Source organism: Meles meles, chromosome 8 (assembly GCF_922984935.1).
Source record: "Meles meles chromosome 8, mMelMel3.1 paternal haplotype, whole genome shotgun sequence".
Taxonomy (NCBI): domain Eukaryota; kingdom Metazoa; phylum Chordata; class Mammalia; order Carnivora; family Mustelidae; genus Meles; species Meles meles.
This window is the reverse complement of record NC_060073.1, coordinates 6,583,943-6,602,266: the sequence shown is the minus strand read 5'-3', so window position 1 is coordinate 6,602,266 and position 18,324 is coordinate 6,583,943. Positions and strand designations below refer to the sequence as shown.

General features: G+C 61.2%; 2 protein-coding genes across 2 annotated transcripts; both read right to left on the bottom strand.

Annotated features, from left to right (window-relative positions):
• Window positions 1-50: 50 nt before the first annotated feature.
• KCNK7 (potassium two pore domain channel subfamily K member 7) lies at window positions 51-2,992 on the bottom strand. The gene is made up of 3 exons (XM_046014470.1): window positions 2,659-2,992; window positions 747-1,145; window positions 51-490 (listed from the first exon to the last, which is right to left on the bottom strand). Exons 1-3 carry the CDS (start codon window positions 2,975-2,977, stop codon window positions 285-287), a joined length of 924 nt encoding a protein of 307 aa, XP_045870426.1. The 5' UTR covers window positions 2,978-2,992; the 3' UTR covers window positions 51-284.
• A 1,180-nt stretch (window positions 2,993-4,172) lies between these two features.
• Window positions 4,173-18,257, bottom strand: MAP3K11 (mitogen-activated protein kinase kinase kinase 11). Its single transcript, XM_046017493.1, has 10 exons — window positions 16,993-18,257; window positions 12,455-12,635; window positions 12,109-12,257; window positions 11,833-12,008; window positions 11,483-11,726; window positions 10,851-10,964; window positions 10,223-10,358; window positions 10,048-10,139; window positions 5,509-5,922; window positions 4,173-5,037 (listed from the first exon to the last, which is right to left on the bottom strand). The coding sequence occupies exons 1-10, from the start codon at window positions 17,735-17,737 to the stop codon at window positions 4,700-4,702; spliced, it is 2,589 nt and encodes an 862-aa protein (XP_045873449.1). The 5' UTR covers window positions 17,738-18,257; the 3' UTR covers window positions 4,173-4,699.
• Window positions 18,258-18,324: the final 67 nt, after the last annotated feature.

Below are 18,324 nucleotides of genomic sequence, written 5' to 3'. Positions count from 1 at the left end.
TGTGGGCTTGGAGGTTCCCAGAGGCAGCGGAGGGCCCTGCTGGGCCCTCACCCTGAAAGGATGGTGTGGTTTCAGGATGATGGGGTTTGGGCCATCGATCACTTTAGGAGTCCCATTGAAAGAAAAGACGAAAACAGTCGGGGTTATTGGTCCCGCTTTTAAAATACACAACTGCCTGAGGGCCTTACAGTCACCCCCTCCCCTCCCCTCCCCTCCCCTCTCTGGAGGCTTCCTCTGGAGGCTTGTCCACCTGGAAGGAGCTCAACTCCATCACCTGACCCCTGTCAGCAAGTCGGGGCCTGTTCTGGGGCTGCAGCCGAGGGTGCCAGCGTGCTCAGAGCCAGGTCGTCCTGGCCCAGGAGGCCACCTTGGTCTTCAGCGGTCATCGGGCCACTGGACCCAAAGAACTTGACCAGGGCACGGGCCTGTGGCAGCTCTGAGAAGGTCTCCACAACGAGCAGCATGACCAGGAGCCCGAGGAGCAAGTAACCTGGGGAGGAGAGGTGGGCTAGGGCAGCTCCCTGCTCCCCTCCCAGGCAGGTGACCCGCCACGTGGCGGGTGGCGCCTGGTGCCACTCACAGTCCTCTGAACGCGGCCATCAGGGTTCTTCCAACCACAGCCCGCACCCCACACCCTAGGGCCTTCACCTGCGCCGCTTAGCCTCCCCAGCCCTTTATGGGAGTCCTGGGCCCGGCTCCTCGTCCCTCATCTCCTTTCCCTCCCACTCCGTGGCAGCTGGACTCACCGAGAAGGGCCAGCTGGCCCAGGTGGTAGAGCACGGGGTGTAGGCTACGGCCACGGCCGGGCAGGAGGTCCCCCAGGCCGATGGTGCTGAGTGAGCCGAAGCAGAAGTAGACAGCCTCCAGCAGGCTGCAGTCACCCTGCAGACCCCACAGCACCAGGGCCGGCAGCAGCACGAAGATCATGGCCACCAGCAGTCCCCATCCAGCCGCCTGCAGCAGCGCTGCCCTGGCCGGGGCCAGCTGCCACCGGCTGGCTCCCCAGGCCCCCGGGCGACAGAGCAGGGGCATCAGGCAGCGGCGCAGGGTGGCCACGAGCACGAGGGAGGCTGGCAGCCCGAAGGCTGCGTAGACCATGCAGAAAGCCTTTCCGCCAGCCGACAGTGGGGCCATGTAGCCATAGCCTGGAAAGGAGCAAGGCGGTGGGCAATGAACCCTGGAGGGGGATGCTTGTGTCCCCTAACCCGGCCTCTGGCAGAAGGCTGCCCTCTGGTGGCCGAATGATGGGAACTGTTCTGGCCTGGACTCTAGCTGCCTTTGTTCCTCTTTTGCTGGGGGTCTTAGGCAAGTCCCTTAACCTCTCTGGCTGCTCTTCTCAGTTGGTTACGCGTCCGATTCCTGATTTCAGCTAGGTCATGATCTCAGGGTCATGAAATCGAACCCCCATGGGGCTCTGCACTGAGCCTGGAGCCTGCTTAAGATTCTCTCCCTCTCCCTCTGGGCACGTCCCCACCCCACCCCCCACTCTCTAATAAATAAATAGATACATAAATAAACAAACCTCTCTGGCCACTCTTTTCTGGAAAATGTAGGGATTAGAAGAGGCAGTCACCTTAGGCCTCTTGTAGCTGGGACAGTTCTGAGAACTGTTATCCTGTCCCAGGGGAGGCTAGGTGTTCTCAGATTCCTCAGCTCTGCCCTTGACCGATACAATACTTGCAAATCCACTAGGAAGAATGGTACCCGCTGTTTCACCTCAGTAGTACTGAGACACCCCGTGTGCTAGGCCTTGCTCTAGCATCTGAGTCTGTCAGGGCCCCGCTTTGTGGTGCCGGGAGACAGGCAGGGGCTGCCAAAGAGGCAGCGCGTGCCCGAGAGGGCATTCCAGCCTGGAAAAGCTTGTGCAAAGTTAGGGAGAGGTGGGAGAGCAGGGAGTGCCGGGAGAACAGGACCGGCTAGTCCTGCCAAGGTTGTAAACCCAAATGCCTAGAGGAGCCAGAGGGGAGACAAGAGGGAGTGGTGGGGACGGTGCTGATCCGGGGAGAACATGCTCTGCCCCAAAGGTCAGGCTTCTTCCGGACAAAACGGAACCCCTCACAGGGATTCTGGCCCAGGGGCAAAGAGGTTTCCTGATTGTTCGCAAGAACCAGGCAATAGAGACTTTCATTCAAAAAACATTTAGACACTTTCCAGGATGAAAAACCTGCAGGGCTGGGAGGCGGGGTGCGGGGGGGGGGGGGTTCCCATTCCTTTATTTCTCTGGGCCTTTGCACATGCTGTTCCCTCTGCCAGGAGTCCCTTCCTCCCTCATCTCCCTGCCTCTTCCTGCCATGGCTAACATCTCATCAGGACTTCCTGCCTGCCCCGGACATTCTCTCCTGAGTCGGTGGTCCTAATCTGTATCTGGGGTTCACTCCATTTTCCTCCACCCATGAATTCACCCCACAATACCTGTCCCCTCCCTTTGTCTCAGGCCCCGGGGTCTGGTCTTAGGGGGTGTCAGGGGGTGTGGCTGAGGACACGCCCCACCGGCAGCTGAAGTGGAGGCACCAGTTGGGGTGCTGGTGTGGGAAGCACCAGCTGTGACATCACGCCTTGTCGGGCCTGGGCTCTGGCTGGCCTTTGGGGGCTGGGAGAAGGGCTACAACCCCAGGGCCCCCAGGAATCCCCTCCTGCCCGGCCGCCTGGCGTCCTTACCCGTAGTGGTGAGGATGCTGGCAGTGAAAAGCAGGGCCGAGGGCAGGTCCCAGTTCCCAGCCTCTGAGCCATTGCCCAGGCTGGAGACCCCGTGGACCTGGGCTGCCAGAGCGGTGCTCAGCAGCTCCTCCAGGGCCCCGGGGGGCAGGCAGGCCCCATACTCCGCCTGGAAAGTGGCCAGCTCTGCCCTGAGCTTGGCCTGGAGCTGGAGCGCTGGAGGCCCCTCCAAGACCTGGAGCACCGCAGCCCCAATCCCCAGGGCCAGCAGGTGGGCCGCGACCAGTAGTGGGAATCGGGCCCAGGGCCTCAGAGCCCCCATGCTGAGCCGCCCGGGGTTGGAGGTGCTGTGGGAGCAGAAGGCGCCAACCGCAGGCACCTGGGAGGGGCTGGGCAGGGTGGGGCCGGGAGGAGGCGCTGGGGCGTGGGCGGCTGGAGACCGAGGGACGCCTGGGACTGGGACGCCAGGGAGATGGGAACAAGCTTAGAGGCGATGGCGGTCCGTGCTCCCTGTTTCTGGGCCCAGACATTATTTGCCCAATTCCCCGCAGCTGGGGAGATGCGGGTGCACAGGGGGCGGCCCGGAGAGCCACTGGCTCAGGTCCCACGGTGGAGGCTCATTCGAGGGGCTCGCTCAGCCACACACACTCCATTCACCCACTTGGCAAGTGCTTCGATCTGGAGGACACTAGAGAAGGTGATGGACAGAGGTCCCTTCCCTCCTGGTGTCCCCACCAGAAACCCGTTAGCAAGGAAATGTGCTAAGTTCACATGGTCATATGTGTCCTGAAGGGTTTTTTTTTTGGGGGGGGTGCCCTGGGGAAGGCTCCTGGAGGAGTGAAGAGTGACGTTGCCTCTGGGGAACAGGAGAGGCCACAGCCAGGCAAGGTGGGAGAGAGCTTGGGCGGGAGAGAACAGGGGACTGGCGGTGGGGGGATGTGGGCGAATACACAAGGCCCGGAGGACAGTAGCAGCCCAGGGAGACCTACAGGGGTTATGGCAGGTGTCCTCGAAGGAGGAGGGGAGAGGAGGGGCAGGATTTGGGATGGGTCAGGTAGGGGCAGGGTGGTGAGTGGAGCCGAGGATGCCCAGTGGCCTCTGGATAGATGTTCTCCCACCTCTGTTCTGAGTCCTCCCTGAGAACCCTCCATGCTCCGAGGTCCTGTCCCACAGAACAAGGGACCTGGTGGGCCTCGCTGCTGGGGAATGGCGAGGGGGAGCCTAGGTTACCACTCCCCAGAACCGCAGAGAGGCCTTGCCCTGGGGCTTGGCGTGGGGGTGGCCACCCACAGAACCCTGCAGCAGTAAGAGTGTGCGGTGCCCCGTGCCAGGGCAGGTCCCTCCTCCGGGTGCCAGACCACGGCATAGAGACAAACCCAGGACAAGCCCCCAGGATGCTGCCCAGAGGGCTCTAGGCGTCCCCCAACCCCCAGCTTGGCAAGCTGCCGAGGGGAGGTGCCGTTGCAGCCACACCCCGAGGATGAGCAGGAAAGGCCACAGAAGGTGACAGGCTAGGCTTGGGGAGACAGCTTGGGGAGTTTATTTGGCTTCATTGGATCCCGAGGCCGAGGCCCCAACCCTGGCCGGGGCAGCAGGAAGGCACCCAGAGAGTCCCGGCCCCAGATAGCCCCCAGGGTGGGGTGGGGGGTGTTCCAGGCACCAAGCCCTGGGGCAGGGGCCACAGTAGCATAGCTTTGTCAAAAGTGCTGGTGACAGCTGGGGCTGGCCCCTCTCCCCGGCACCTCCCCTCCTTCCTGCACCACCCCTGGGGGCAATTCCCTGAGACAGGCTCTGGTCCTCCCAACCAGCTGGGTACAGTGTTGGGCCCCAATGGGGCAGGTAAGTTGGGGGACCCACAGGTTTCGGGGTGTGGGGGGGTGGGCCCCCCGTCCAGTGTGAAGGCTTCCTGTGCAGTGTAGTGTTCCTGACCCCCCAGAGGGGTCCCTGGGGGAAACCGAGGCAGCTGCAGAGGCTCGCCCGGCTCCAGTGTACACTGTGGCTCTTCTAGGGCCGCCGGAGCCCAGGCGGGGGCAGCCCGGCCCACTCAAGGCCCTGCCTCGGGCGCCCACGGGGCCTGGGCGCCTATGTCTTTGGTCTGTGCCCTGCAGTCCTGAGGGCCCCCCCGGAAGGGGTTGGCAGGTGGAGAGTCCCAGAAGGGGTCCGAGTCTGGGAACAAGGTCCAGGGTGCCCGGCGGGGCGCAGGCTGGGGCGAGGACAAAGGCGAAGGCCGGGGCCCAGCTGACACAAAGCTCCAAGGGTCGATGCGGCTGCGGAGGGGTGAGGGCCGAGGTCGGCTGATGAGGCCCAGGGGCGGTGAGCGTGGGGTGCCTGGGGTGCCAGGAGCGGAGCGGGATATCCCCGGCGGGGGTGAGACGGTACTTCCTAGGAAGTGGGGGGAGGAGGCACGGGGTCAGGTGAGGGTTTCCCATCTGCACAGGGAGCTGCTTGACTCAGGACGCCCACCTCTGCGATGTTAAGAGCAAGACCACTGGGACAGCCTGGCGTGGGCTCGGATCCCAGCTCTGCCATTTACCGCTGGGAGCCTTGAGTCCCTTGATCTCTGTGCCCTAAGCTTCCTCACCTAGAGCCTGGGTATGACCCGAGCGCCTTGCTCACAGGGTCTGCGGGTGGTTAAGCGAGACAATCGGGGTCGGGGGTGGGAGGAACAGAACCTGGAGCAAGTCAGCGACCAGTAGGCGGAGCTCTCCTCCCCTCCCGACGGTCATTCCTATTATCTCACAACCCGCCCCGCAACTGGGGCTCATCCTCAGCTCCCTCCAGGCAGCCCCCAGCCTCACGGCCCTGCGGGTCCCCCCCCCACCCCCCAAGCAGGCCAGCTTCGGGGCCACTCACCACGCCTCTCCTCGTCGCGCCGCCGGGGGCTCTTGGCAGACAGCTGGCCCACGGGGACCCCCAGCTCCAGCAGCAGGGGCGCAGGGGCGGGTGGGCCGGGGGCCTCCGGGGTGAGCGGGGAGGCGGGGACGTCGAGCGTCTTGGGGGAGAAGCGGATGAGCTGGGAGGGGGGCGGCTCGGCAGGGGACGCGGTGGGAAGCGTGCGGGGTGTTGGCGGTGGGGTCTCCCCGCGCTCACGGCCTGGGCCGCCCGGCGGCGGCTGCAGGTCGCGGCCCAGGCCCAGGGACGCGAGCAGGGCGGTGCCGCGCAGCAGCGCGCGCTGGATCAGCTTGGGCGTCCCGGAGCCGCTGCCCCGCTCCGCCGGGCCGGCGCGTCGCGGCTCCTCGGGCTCCGGGCTGGGCCGCTGGGGGTTACCTGGCAGCGGGGGCGGGCACACGTTAGGCGGTCTTTGGGCGGGGGCCACGGGGACCCCTCAGTGGCCCTGGAGCAAGGACCGAGTTCTGCTCCCCACCAGCGTCTTCCAGGACTCCCATTACTCCCCCACCCAGTTCCTGCCCACCCACCGGGACTCCCCCCACCTCCGCAGCCAACTTCGGTGGCCTTAGTGGCCAGCCAGGGGCATCTGCTGGGCTCCTGTGCCCTGTGTCCACCTCCTTCCTGGCTGGTCAGGCCCGGTCCTTCTGCCCACCTCCCCCTGTACCGGACACACAGGCCAGTTCAACGTACACAACAGCACCGAGAGGCACGTGTCTCTCTTCTAGAAATGAGGAAACTGAGACTCAGAGTGGTCAGTGTCAGGCCCGAGCTCACTGATTTAGGGGCATTATGTTATCCGATCCTCATGCCCCAGGAGTTCCAGGCTCAGAGAGGTTAAGGGTGTGTCTGACGCTGCACAGCCAGGGAGGGCTGGAGATGGCCTCACTCCAGATGGAGGCCACAGCGCCTTGGCTCTCCACCACTTCCCACCCAGACTCTGCTCTGGATTTCAGGACATCAGTGTCCTGTCTATGGGCCTAAGGTTGGCCTGACTCTGTTCTAGACCACCAGGGGCGAATCTGGGGAACCACACATTGAGAAGGTAGTGTTGGTAGGGTCCTTTGGTCCTGTGATGGCCTCCCACAAAGCCCAATTTTGTCAAGCCCTCTTCGGCTCCAGAACTTGCTATGGCTCCCCATTACCACTAACACAAAGTCCAAGCTCCTTGGCTGGGCGTCAAAGCCTTTCCACATTCCGCCCACCTTGCGCCCAGCCTGGAGCAGGGCATGGGGCTGGGTGCCCAGGGGGAGAAATACAATGCTGGGGAAATTGAGCTTTTATGAGGAGGAACTCAGTTCGGGGTCCCTTTTCTTAGCTACAACCCTTACCCAGTCTCTCTGACCCATCCTTGCACCCCTACCCCAGGTCCCTGCCTTCTAAAATGCAAATTGGCCAAATTCATTCTCATTTCTGGCCCTTCCTAAACTGGCTCCTGCCTGCTTTTCCGGCTTCACCCACCCAGTCACTCAACCAACATCTGCTGGGACTACACTGGGCCCCACAGGCCCAGGGGATGAAGGCCTGGCCCTCACCTGCTGCCTGGGACCTGCAACTCCCAGGCTCTCAACTCCCCTCCGGGTCCCAGCCGGGCTTCCTCTCCCCTGGGTGCGCAAAGCCCAGTGCCTGCACACACACTGTTCCCTCTGCCCAGCACGCCTTTTCCACCTCGCCTTTCTGTGATTCCTTATTCACCATTTAAGACTTAGGTGAGGGGTCACCTCCTCTGTGAAACCGTGATACTGTTAATTACGACAAGAACTATACGTTGGGTCTTCGTCTCATTCTTGGCACAGAACTCCTGAAACTCCCAGCTCTTTCTAAGGGACTGGTCACAGAAGCAAAAGGTGCATCTCTGGTCTTCCTAACCAGCCCCTTTTAATCACATTTAAGTTCAGGTTAATGAGGTCACTTCTGGAAAGCTCGTAAGGAAGGGGGTCTGGTTGCTGGCAGCACAGACCACAGGACTAGAGAGCTGGAGACTGAGGTCTATCACCAACAGCCAATGGTTAAATCAACTGATCACATCCATATAATGAAGGCTCCATCAAAACCCTAGCCAAAGGGTTAGAGAGCGTCCAAGTCGGCCAGCACACGGAGGAGCTAGGAGCGGCGCCCACACACGGGGTACCGAAGCCCCAAGCCCCCTCCCACGTGCCCTGCCCTACGCATCTCTTCCCTCTGGCAGTTCTTGAGCTCCGTCCTTTATAATTAACTGGTAATCTAGTAAGTAAGTGTTTTTCCTGAGCTCTTTGAGCCGTTCTAGCAAATGATCAAAGGTGACGGGAGCCGCTGATTTAGAAGCAGCACAGGGGACAACCGGACTTGGGGCTGGAGTCTGAGGTGGGGCGGAGATGCGGGGTGCGGAGTGGTCTTGTGGGACAGAGCCCTTCACCTGGGGGCTGGCCTGTGTCAGAACTGACTGTGAACCACACATCTGGTGTCGGAAGTGTTGTGGGTGGCACCTAGGGGAGAACAAGGTTTTTTCCTGCTTCTAGAAGGCTTCCCAGAAGGCCCCCCCCCCCACCAGAGCGCTTATGGCTCTCATCAGGCCTGACACAGCCGCTTCCTGCTGTCTGCTGCACTCACTTGTTTCCGAGCTGCCCCGACCGCCAGGCTAGGCCCGCCCCCAGGTCACGGCAAGGCTGATTCCTAACGTGTCCATGACTGGCTCATGCAATGCACTGACGCAGTCTGATGAAAAGAGTCCGTGCTCCTACGCCCCCGCAACAGCCACACAAGCTGAGCGCTGCACTCCCGCTGTGCAGGTGAAGGCACAGGCCGTTTGTAAAATTTAGCAGAACAGGGGACAAACCTGTCTCACACCAGCAGGAAAAATGAGACAGAGTTAAGGGGAGATGGAAGTCAGTCTGCAAAATGGAAAGCGTAAAGACATTCCTGCGGTCAATGGCCTGAGAAACAGGTTTCCAAGAGGTACGTGCTTTGCTCGAGGTAATTCAGCAAGGGGTTCCTTGAATTTGCCTCGGAGCTTCCTAGCACGAGGAGGAGGCATCCCTGGGTTTAGGACCAGGGAGTACAACCATTCTCGACCCACGGATGCAGATGAAATCGTTTCCGTGAGACCTCATGGCAAGGATGCGCCATGTGGTCATTAGTGGCTCTAGGACAACATGCTTCGTGTTGAACCTGAACCAGAACCCCTGGGACATGAGGATGAGCAGGGCTGTTCCATCAGTCTAGGCTGAGGGTTCTACCAGCAGGCAACTCACTGCAGCCCGTTCCCCAATAGTGTGGCCCGTGCCTGGGCTATCTCACGGGGTTTTCTTCCATTCCCAGCCAGCCTTCTGACTCTGTGGGTGGCTGAGAGGTCAAGGTCATGTACTCTCCTGGGCCCAAGATGCCCACTGGAGTGTGGGCTTGTGCTCAGGGAACCAAGTGCTTGCTCGGCCAGCAGCTGGGCTGGGGTAGGAGCTCCTTCCAAATAAGGGGCAAGCTTGAGGAGGATGGGGTTCAGGCCCTTGTGTTCCTACTCCTGCTTGCTTGGGAAGAGCAGGCCCAGAGGGCTCTGAGGAGCATGGTGGGGCGGCCTCAACCTACACACCTGGGTTGACGGGACTTTAAGTTCTCTATTGGCCCTTCTAGCTTGGTACATTCAAGAGCAGGTGAATCCAAGCTTCCCCCTTGGCCTTCTAATGCTCCCTTCAGTCCCTGCAGTCCAGCCAGCCTGGGGCAGTGCGATTTCTGGAGCGGGGAATGGTGTGTCAGAGGACGGTCCAGGGTCCTGCCTCTAGAGTCAGACCTGGGTTCAAATCTCTCCTCTGCTGGGTACCCCACATCAAACCAAAGAACCTCTCTGCACCTCTCTGTATGTACCCAGCCCTTTCTTCAGGTGAAAGCTTCTAAGCCTCTCAAAACCTCAGCTGAGGGCTCTAGGTAAGGTTAATTGACCTCTCAGAGCCTCGATTTTCTCATCTCTAAAATGGCAAGAATAATAGCACGTCCCTCCACTTGCTCAGATGGAATGCCTGGTGCCCATAACTGCGCTGTCCTCACGGAGAACAGAACAGCTCAGAACCCGGATGCAGTGAGAGCAGGTCCTAGATTCCCTCCTTCCCTCCCATCCCCCCGCCCCTGCTCAGCTTTCTTATCCTCTTCTCACCTAAAAGATCCCCAGAAGGGACTCTGGGAAGCACAGTATGGCAGGCACCTGCCCGGCTCCACATGCACAGTCTCCTCTCTGGACCCAGGTTCCCTTGGGTCCCAGATGGGCACAGTACCACTCCCTGTCTTCTTTCCTTCCCTGCAGCCTGCCAAAGCCTGGCCACTGCTACAGGGCCAGGACAGAGCCCTCTCACAGGCCAGGCGCCTGGAGGACTGCACTCTGGGCCCCCTGAAGCCTGGGTTGCACCTGGCTCAGCTGTGGACCTATAGGGCAGATGTGAGTACTAGGAACGGCCTGCCCTACAGTTAATTTCTTGTAGTTCTCCCCGTAGTACCCACAGGAATGCAGCAAGAGTCTGCTGGGGAGTAGACAAGGCCACTCACCATTGAGCATTGGGGGTGTGGAAGGAGATCCCAAGGAGGACGAGTCATCTGAATCCAGGTACCACGGGGCTTCGTCCAAGCGGGACCTTCTCCTGGGGAGGAGAGCTGGGCTTCAGCAATCTTAGGACTATTGGGAGGCAGATGATGGTGGGGTGGGGGGCACTCAGGCACTCACCTCCCATTCTGGGCTTCCCCAGGCTTGGGGGAACTGGGACCCCAGGCCCAGCATGCTCGCCGCTCTCCATTGCTTGAGTCCTCCAGACGTCGGGGGGACTGGCGGCCCCATGCCTGGCCTGGTTCTGCGGGTTCCACTGTAGGAGGAGAACCGGGAAGTCTGAGCTGAGGTCAGGAGCCCCATCAGGAGAGTCAGGCACCAGGGACAGCTTCTCAGAGGATGGGGGATCAGGCTGGAACCCACACTATTCCAAGGGTGGGCTTTAGGCCCCAGAGAATCTGAAGAGAACTGAGACAGGGTGGGTGGGTTTGGGTCCTGGGGCTAGCACTTGGGGGTGGGGTGGAGTTAGCTCACTGTGGCAATCCTGTCTGGGTTTGAATTCTGACCCTGCCCCTCATTAGCTGTGTGACATTTGGCAAGTTACTTTGTCCACTTTTCTCATCTATGAAACTTAGAGAAAATGAATGCTGCCTGAGAACTCAGAGGTACCAGCCTAGTCAGACAGCGGAGGGAGCCTGGGTGTGAGGAGTCAGAGTGGGAGACAGTGGGTGGAACCCACCTCCCAAGATAAGCTTTGACGGAAGAGAAGGGGCCGCGGAGGGGTTTCGCAAGAGGAGAGGTTTCTTACACTGGATCGCCCGGAACCGGGGGAAGGTGGGCGAGTCCCCAGCTCCCACCTCGAAGACGTTTCTCCTCCGGTCCAGGCCAGGTGAGGCCTGCACAGTGATGCGGTGTTTGAAGTCTGGGGTTGGGGGGAAAGAAGGAGGCAAGTTCGTAGTGAACAAGAGCCAGGATTCCAGCCCTCAGGGCCGTCAGCCGGCTCCCAGGCCACGAAGGCCAGTGCAGGGACCGGGCCTGGCACGGCGGCTGTGGGACTGGGGCCCGCATCACTGCCTTCCTGGCCCGTCAGGCTCTCGGTAAGAAAAGCGGACGGCCTGGACGCCAGCAACCGAAGGAGCCAGACGCAGGCGGAGATTCCAGGGAGCAGACGCGCCAGGTCCCCCCAGGCCTTACCGGAACTTTCATGAGCCCCGCCCCTCCGCGGGCGCAGCCACTCCCCGGCCGCCATGCAAATATTTCCGGCAGAACCCGCCCCCACACGAAAACTGCGCTCCCGGCTCCACCCCTCCCAGCCTTCGGCTCACAGGTCCACCCACCAACGTCCCCGACCAATCCCAGTGTGGCCAGCACAAGCCTGACCCCGCCCCCCTCCGCTTCCGCAGCCAATGGCTGGGCCACGCGCTGGGCCCCGCCCCTTACCGAGGGGCATGCTGATACGCTCGCCGCCGTCCCGCGCGCGGAGCTTGCTGCGCTTGAAGGTGCCGCGGCGGCGGCGAACGTGCGGCCGCTCGCGGTCCACCTGCTGCAGCAGCAGCGTCAGCTCGCGCTCGAACACCTCCAGCTCCCACTGAGCCAGCAGGTGCTCGCGCCGCCGCAGCTGCTCCGCCTGTGACCGCTGCTCACGCGCAGCCCGGGTCAGCTCCTCCTCGCGGCTCAGAAGTTCCTGTGCCAGGGACAGTGAAGGCAGTGGGATCAGCCCGGTACGGACTCTCTGCTCCAAGAAGACCGGGGAGGCACTTCCTTTCCTTTTCCAACCCTGGGACCCCTACCTTTTCCTTGGCCCGCAGCTCGTCGAAGAGGCCTTGGATCTCGCGCTTCCAGCCTTCCTGCATGGAATGGAAGGAGTCCCGCGGCATTTCCCGCAGGACTTGCGCCTCCAGCGCCTCCAGCTGCTGCAGGATGGAGGCAAAGTCGGGCCTGCGGTGGGGGTCCTGCGCCCAGCAGTCTGGGGACACGGAGTGGAGGGGGCACAGAGTGAGAAGGGGTCTGTGGAGGGATGTGTCTTGTGCCAAGGAGCTCGGCCTCTCCCCCTCCAGTCCCCTTACCTGCCATGAGCTGGGCGAAGGGCTCAGGGCAGGTGGACGGGATGGGCAGCGTAAGCTTGTTGACGGCTACTCCGTAGGCTACAGCAAGGCAGTCGATACCACGGTAGGGCACCTCCCCAGTCAGCAGCTCCCACAGCAGCACCCCAAAACTGTGGGCAAGACAAAGGGTCTGTGCTCCCTCCTCTACTTACTCAATGCCATTTCACCCCCAAAGCAACGAGGAGCCAAATGATTTGAGTTCCCTCCCCCAGGGCTCTGCCTTTCTGCCCAGCCCTCGATTTCCATAGCCCCCTTGGCCCTCCTCAGCCCCACAGATGGCCTTGTCCAGGCTGCAGCCAGGCCTCACCTCCAGACATCGCTGCCCTTAGAGAAGGTGGAGGCCTTGATAACCTCAGGAGCCATCCAGGCGTAGGTGCCTGCTGCACTCATTTGTGTGGTTTTGTGCCACTCCCGGGCCAGGCCGAAGTCAGTGATCTTCAAGGTCTTGTGGTCCATGTCATCACCTTCAATGGGCTGCAGCAGCAGAACTGGGGAAGAGGGGGGGCAGGACTGTGGGTACTCCGTGCTCAGATCGTGGGGTCAAGGGAGGAGCTAGGAGCAAACCATCATCGGACAGACATGCTGGGAGCACAGAGGTGATCTTGCTCTGGACGGTTGGGGTAGAATCAGACAAAGGTAGCCATGCTGGGAAACGTGGTTGGAGGGGCTCCTTGAGGCCAGGCTTTTACGCTCAGCTCTAGCACTCCCAAAACAGCCCCTGAGGCCCACATCATCACCCCCATTTTACAGAAAAGGAAACTGGGCAGAGAAACGACTAGCTGAGACCATATGCAAATAAAGAACAGATTTCAACCCCGTCTGTGTGGTTCTAAAGCTGGTGTTCTAGCTTTTCCCTAATGCTGCATTGCATAGAAACCCCCGTGTCTTGTCATGTTGCTGAGGCAGGAGTGTGAGTTAGGACCTCCCTTGGGATGGGGAGCAAGAGGGACCCCTTGGTGAGAAAGGAAACCCAGTACGCCCCCAGTGCCCATACCCCCTCATGGCTGGCACAGCCCCTCCCTGATGAGAGCCTCCAACCAAAGATGTCTGCCGCTGCAGAGCTGGATGCGAAGAACAAGGGTGTTCGAGAAGCAAAGGTTCTCGGCCAGAAAAGGAGGAGCTTGGGACAAATGTGGGAGTGGATGGTCAGATCCGACAGGGACTTGTGGAGCTGACCCAAGAGGGGCCTTGCATAGCGAGGAGAAGCAGCAACTTGCAGATCTCATCAGGACAAACATGGCTCAGATGAGAGAAGGTTTTGAGGAACAGAAAGACGATAAAGTCAGAATCATCAAGGGTTTGAAAGGGCCTCTCCCTATTGTGGTAAATGTAGAGAAGCGACATCCAAGCCAACTACCTTTCGGAATATATGTCATTTCAGGGCGCACACACCTCTCAGCTCTCCTGGCCAGGGTGACGGCACCATTCTGGGGCAGCTTAGGGTAGGGGCAGAGGGGATGGGCACCTAACCCAGCCTGGTGAAAGGGAGGACTTCTCAGAGGAGGTGGCGGGACCAGGGGTAAAGCCATAACTCCCGATCCTGTCGCTGGCCAAGGTCTCTAGGCCTTGTGGGGGCACCTGGCCCTGCTGTCCACCCCTCCCTTCTGTCTTTGATTCTGGGTCCTCTGCCTGCTTGTGCCATTTCCTTAGGGCCTCCCCTAGCCTCAGCCTTTTCAGTGTCAGTGGTCCTCAGAGCGTGGCCTCCCCTCAACCTCTACCCACTGCCCCCGGGCTGCCTTGGCCTCTCCTAAGTGCCCACTGCCCCCTTCCCATCGGCCCCTCCCACATTTGGAGCTCTTCACCAGGAGCCGGTTCAGCGGTCCATCACTGCCCTAGCTCATGTTCAAATGCCCTCCCGCCCCCACCTTCATCCTCCCACCGTGCGGGGCAAATCTCCCTGCAATTTCTCCCAATCCAGTGAATGGTCCTGCCATCCACCCTCTTCTCTTCTGGAGCCAGACTGGGGCTGAGTCCCGAACTATTCATAAAGCTACAGATGACAGCAAAACCCACCTCAGATGGTCGTCATAAGCATTTAACAAGATCACTTTTTTTTTTTTTTGGAAGTAGGCTCCATGCCTGGTGTGGAGCCCAACCCAGGGCTTGAACTCAGAACCCTGAGATCAGGAACTGAACTGAGATCAAGAGTCGGACACTCAATGGACTGAGCCCCACCCCCCCACTCCGGCACACCCAACAAGATCGCACTTTTTAAATCCTCAGTACGGGGTGGGACGTCTAGTATGAGTGCCCTAAAGCTTGTCAGCTGTCCTAAAGATTAGTCCTCTGCCAGCTCGTCGGCTGTCCTCGCTGTCCTCTATCACAAGCAGTCCCCACTTTGCAACAGCCCCTGGCCTGGGTGCTGGAGGCTCAGAACCGGACCATTTAGTAAACATTACACAGGTTCATTCCAAAGCAGAACCAGAACAGGGTGAGGGCAGGTGGCTGGAGTGGAACAGCCAAAGGGTCTGCGTGTTGAGGCTGGAGAGGGACTCCGGTCTCCTCTGGTGACAGGATCCACCCATACTCCTTAAGACCCACTGGTCAGGCCTCTAGCCACTTGAACCTCACAGTCCAGTGAAGCACTTTCCACACCAACATCTCTGGCTGGGAGGCCAGGCTCTCCTTTTCCATCACATAATCTGAGGCCCAGAGATAGGCAGCCTCTCATCCAAGCCTTGGGACTTCTTTGTCCTGGTGACCTGTCACCTTCCACCCCCAACTTGGCTTGACACCTTTGAATCCTTATCCTCATCTCCACATCCCCTGCTTTTCCCCAAGTGCCTTGAATTTGTCCCAACCCAAATTGCTCATTTGGCGCCTGATCTAGACCTTGGGGAAGGGGTGATCAGGAGCCACCTGGAGGAGAGGGGGCTGGAGATCCCAAGCTCTCAGTCCCCATGTGGGGCTTCCTGGCCTCTGGAAGGGCCCTGGTCCCCAGCCCCCTCCCCAGGCCAGTCTCTGTGGGGCTAGGGAGTGGCCTGCGCAGCTCACACCTCTTCCGCTTCCCTCCTATGGTCCCTACTTCTCCTTTCTGGGAGGCCTGAGCCAGGTCTCCAACTCGGCGGGGGGGAGTCCTTTGGGGGAGCATTGGGGGAGGTCAGACCCAGGCTGGGCTGGCTGGTTAGTCCTGTGACTCGTGGGCCTGGAGAATTCCCCCTCCACTCCCCGCCAGGCTTCCTCACAAGGCCCCCATTGTCCAGGAAAATCACGCCATTGTTTCCTGCCTGTGCCCCCCCCAACCCAGGGACTCCCCCCACCATGCTGCAGACAGCACCCCAGGCCTAGGACTGGGGTCTTCGAGGTAGGAGGCCAGGCTCAGGGAGGCTGAGGGCAGGTTCTCTGTCCTTCACCACCACCCAGACTCTGGGAGAGACATACAGGATGGGGGGGATGTAACCCCTGGCTCCTTCCTCTCCCACAGAAACCACCCCCCCCCTTGGCTCTTTCCTCCCCTGCAGGCAGCTGGGCTGGGGAGGGAGCAGAGGCTGGAGCAGGGGCAGGAAGCCGGCTCAGGGGCAGCAGGAAACGCAGGAAGCAGTGGGGAGGGTGGGGAGCAGGGGCCTGGGCTATTGTTCCATTTTTTCTGGAAAGAAAACTGGAGGAAAAACAGAAGGGAGTCCCCTCCCCCAAGGCCTTCGGGGAATCTCCCTTGGGTTGGAGCAGGGAGTGGGGGTCCCTGGGGGCCTAGAGCCAGAGAGGGAGGCTGAGCGGTGCGAAGTGCCCCACTGGATGAGGGGAGAGGGGGGTGGTGGGCAGGACTCTCCTGACCCCTCCAGTCCTGGCAGGGACTCGGGATATTATTGGGTCCTGCCTTTCTCTCCCCACAAGCCACTTGTATATGGCCAGCCCAGGCCAGGCAGCCCAAAATATCCAGGCTCACGTCCTCCTAGGAGCTGCCCATGTCTCTCAATAACCCATCAGCCCCAGCCCTGTGTCTCCACTCCTGGGGGGCGGGGTATGCAGTGCTGGGCCCTGCCTCTTTGCCTTTGCTCTGGCCAGGCCCTGACCGAAATATCCAGCTGGTGCCTCTCTGAACACGGCCTGCTTCTGGCCTGGTGTGAAGCTTGTTTCCACCAGGAAGCCCTCTGAGCCTGTCACTTACTTGTCGTGGGCCCATGCTGGGCAGTGTGTTGGGCCTAAGATGGCTGGAGGCGGAGTACCTTACTGCTTAAGTCTCCCTTAGCCCCATCACGCCCACCCCAAGTGCTAACTCCAGGTAAGGCCGATCCAGCCCGCAAATGTCCACCCGCACAGCTGCATGCCCGCGCCATGGCAGGCAGCGGATGCCAGGCTCCCCCGGCCCCTCACGCCATTTCACCTTCCTGGTCACTCCCTTTTTCCAGAGTCCAAAATTGAGGCTCTGAGTTGAAAGAACCAGCTAAAGGTCATGTAGTTAGGGGTATGGGCGGGGCCAGTATTCCAGCCCCATCCCCAGCCTTGACCACGGAGGGGGGGGGGCGGGGCAGGGGGGCTTTCCACTCCAAGATCTCTGTTCTGGAAGCGCTTTCTATCCCCAGAGCACAGCATCAACAGCACATGGGCGAACTTGAGGGGAGAGGAAGACGAGTGCCAGCATCCAGAGCTCCCATGGCTACGCGGGATGCCTGCGGCTCACTGGGAGATCCCAATTTTCTAACCTGGCAGCTGGGAGCTGGGGCGCGAAGGACTGTTTGGTGCCTGGGTCTCCTGCTTTGGGGCCAGTCCCGTGGCGCCCCGAGTCAACTGGGGCTCCCCTAGGACAAGAGCTCCTGCCTCTGGTAGACCCCCCAGGTGGCTCAGCTGAGAGATGGCAGGTGTGTGCTTGGGCCATGCCGCCCTCCAACCATGCTCCCCGAAACTCACTGTTGTTGGACTTGAGGTCTCGGTGGATGACGGGCACCAGGGCCTCGCAGTGCAGGTAGTGCATCCCGCGGGCTATCTGCACAGCCCAGTTGACTAGCACGTGTGGGGGTACACGCCGCCCGGCCAGGGCACGGCTGAGGGGCCCGCCGGCCGCGTACTCCATCACCAAGCATAGGTTGGGCTCCTCCAGACACACAGCCTTGAGGGCAATGATGTTGGGGTGCGCCAGCATGGCGAAAAGCCGGGCCTCCTGGCGCACGCTCTCAGCTGTCACACTGATGTCCTCATCGGGGTCCTGGCGAGCAGCCTTCACGGCCACCAGCTCACCTCGCCAGCTGCCGCGGTAGACCTTGCCGAAGCCGCCGATGCCGATCACCTCCTCCAGCCGCAGCTCTTGGAAGCTAGCCACCTCGCAGGGGGGCGGGCCACCGCCCCGAGACACATAGTTGGATGGAAAGATGCCCACCTGGCCGCCCACCTGGCCCGCCCACCAGCCCTCATCGCCAGAGATGGCTGCATCCCGGGACAGCACTTCCACACGGTCGCCCTTCCTCAGGGCCAGTTCGTCCTGCCCATTGGGCTCGTAGTCAAACAGGGCTGTCCACACAGGGTTGGCGTAAGCCGCTGTCTTCGGGGACCCCTCTGGCCAGACTCCTCCGCCGCCGCCGCCCCCACCGCCCCCACCACCACTGCCATTCCATGACCCCAGCGGGCTCTTGAGGAAGAGGTTCTTCAAGGGCTCCATGGCTGGGAGCCGATATTGGGGCAAGCGGGGTACCTTCCCTGGGTGCCCCTGGTCCCCACCCCCGCTGGCGCCCGAGGCCCTAGTCCCGGAACCTGGGCATCCGGGCCCTGGCCCTCAGCCCCAGACCCAAACCTCTCTGGGGAGCCAGGAGTATTGACTCCCGGCCCCCCGCATCTCGGGCTTCTGGAGGGCCACCCAGGGCAGTGTGGTCAGGCTCTGGGGGTGGGACCCCGAGGCCTCCGGCGTCTCACCATGGCCAGCTTGGAGGGGCCCGGAATGTCCCTCAGTCCCGGAGCAGTCCTGGGAGGTTGGCTCCAGCACTCGCCCAGCGCAAGGTGGGGCCAGCAGGAAGGCAGCGCCTGGACTCCGTTGGGTCTTTTTGCCCGCAGGGGGTGGCTGGAGTGTCCCTAGTTGGGCCGAGCTGCGGCTTCCCAGTCCGGCTCCCTCAGCCCGACCGCTCCAACCCCGATCCCTTCTTCCTCCTCCCTTTGTACTTTGGCCCGGGGGCGGGAGGCAGAGGTGGAGGGTGGAGTTTCACTTTTTTCCGCTCTTCTCCCTCCTGCAGGAAACAGCATCAGATGACGCGG